Here is a 1,409-nt window from a genome sequence, read left to right as displayed (position 1 = left end):
GCTAAACCAATCAATCCACATTCTTGTAGAAATATTTGCCATACCTTCATCTCTATTTAATACTACATGATCTTTTTTATGTTTTATTATTTCTAACGATTCACGAATATTATTACCTATTATACTTTTAGGTTGAGCTACTATTACAGTTTTTCCCATAATATTGTGTGTTGTGTTTCCTGTACATGTTCTGCTATGGATGAATTTTCAGTTTTTTATGCTCATTTAAGCGGTATTTTAACTTACGTTTTGTCTGACCAATGTAAACTGGAATATATGAAACTAAAATGTTTTTAATTATGTACCAGTTTAGCATTCAATATTATATATGATTTTATCTTTATACACAAGTGCCAAAATACTATAATTATTATATGGTTATTTCAGCATTTAAAAATTGTTTCCAGTAGATCAAGATCTCTCACATATGTTGAAAAGAAATGCTTAGTATAATTCCTACATGTTTTGGCAAAATATTTAGATACTTACTGCAATCATAACTAATTTGGATTAAAAATAAAATACTTATAATAATCCAGATATATCTTAAATAAATACTGTGCCATTATAATTTTACTCTGTTGGTTTGGGATGGTAAAAGTGTGCATGTCATGATGTTCTTTTTACTAATATATGTAATTTATATAAGTTTTAATTTCTTAAATAAATGTTCAATCTTTACTTCTTTGTATCGCATGATGAATCTTGCAATCCGAATTGCCCATTTGAGATTTTATTACTACCTTTACATGACCTTCTTAAGTGTCCCTCCAATTTTCTTGGTTTACTGAGATATACTATCTTTATAAAAAAAGTTAATAATTTTCTTTGACATTTGCTGAAAAAAACAACTACAAGTTTACTTCCCATATGTCTTTTTAATTAAATGGACATCGTTCCTGGCATTAAAAGAGTTAAGAAAAAAAAAATGCTGTCTTTTAATGATAAATTAATGCAAAAATATGATTTTTGATTACCCAGTTTGTAGATATACATCTAGTTTGAATGTAAGAGAGCTTTATCTTTTAAAGGAAATACTTCTCTTACTTTTTCAGGATGAAGTTGCTTCATGTGTTTTACTACCTTAAGAAACACGTGGTATTCTTTGTGGAGATCAGCCTGGATATTTACAGCTGTGCCTGTAGTTTAACACCTAATCCACACACCCGTAGCATGATAAAGGTTTCTTTTATCGGTATTAATAATCTGCAGATCTTTATTAATGGACGTATACTGCTATATTTTAACTCTACAAATTGTTCTTTGGTTATGGTTGGATTTATCACGAGCCCACACTAGTTTCGTTTAAGTAAGGATGCTTCGGTTTCCATTATGCTAAGCAAGTACCAATAAAACATAGTTATTTTAATATGCACAATTATTGTCACCTTGTGTTGTTATGAGTGATA

The 1,409-nt window shown here is 28.7% G+C and overlaps 1 protein-coding gene across 1 annotated transcript in view; it reads left to right on the top strand.

Moving 5' to 3' along the window:
- Positions 1-1,377, top strand: part of LOC106472800 (S-methyl-5'-thioadenosine phosphorylase-like) — a 21,341-nt gene extending 19,964 nt beyond the window's left edge. The window contains exon 9 of the mRNA XM_013933464.2: positions 1,056-1,377. Within this exon, the coding sequence (XP_013788918.1) occupies positions 1,056-1,088 (33 nt within the window). The 3' untranslated portion in view covers positions 1,089-1,377. The remainder of the gene's footprint in view (positions 1-1,055) is intronic.
- Positions 1,378-1,409: the final 32 nt, after the last annotated feature.

Source organism: Limulus polyphemus, unplaced genomic scaffold (genome assembly GCF_000517525.1).
Source record: "Limulus polyphemus unplaced genomic scaffold, Limulus_polyphemus-2.1.2 Scaffold5621, whole genome shotgun sequence".
Taxonomy (NCBI): domain Eukaryota; kingdom Metazoa; phylum Arthropoda; class Merostomata; order Xiphosura; family Limulidae; genus Limulus; species Limulus polyphemus.
The sequence above is the reverse complement of the archived record's forward strand: the minus strand, read 5'-3'. Positions and strand labels throughout refer to the sequence as shown.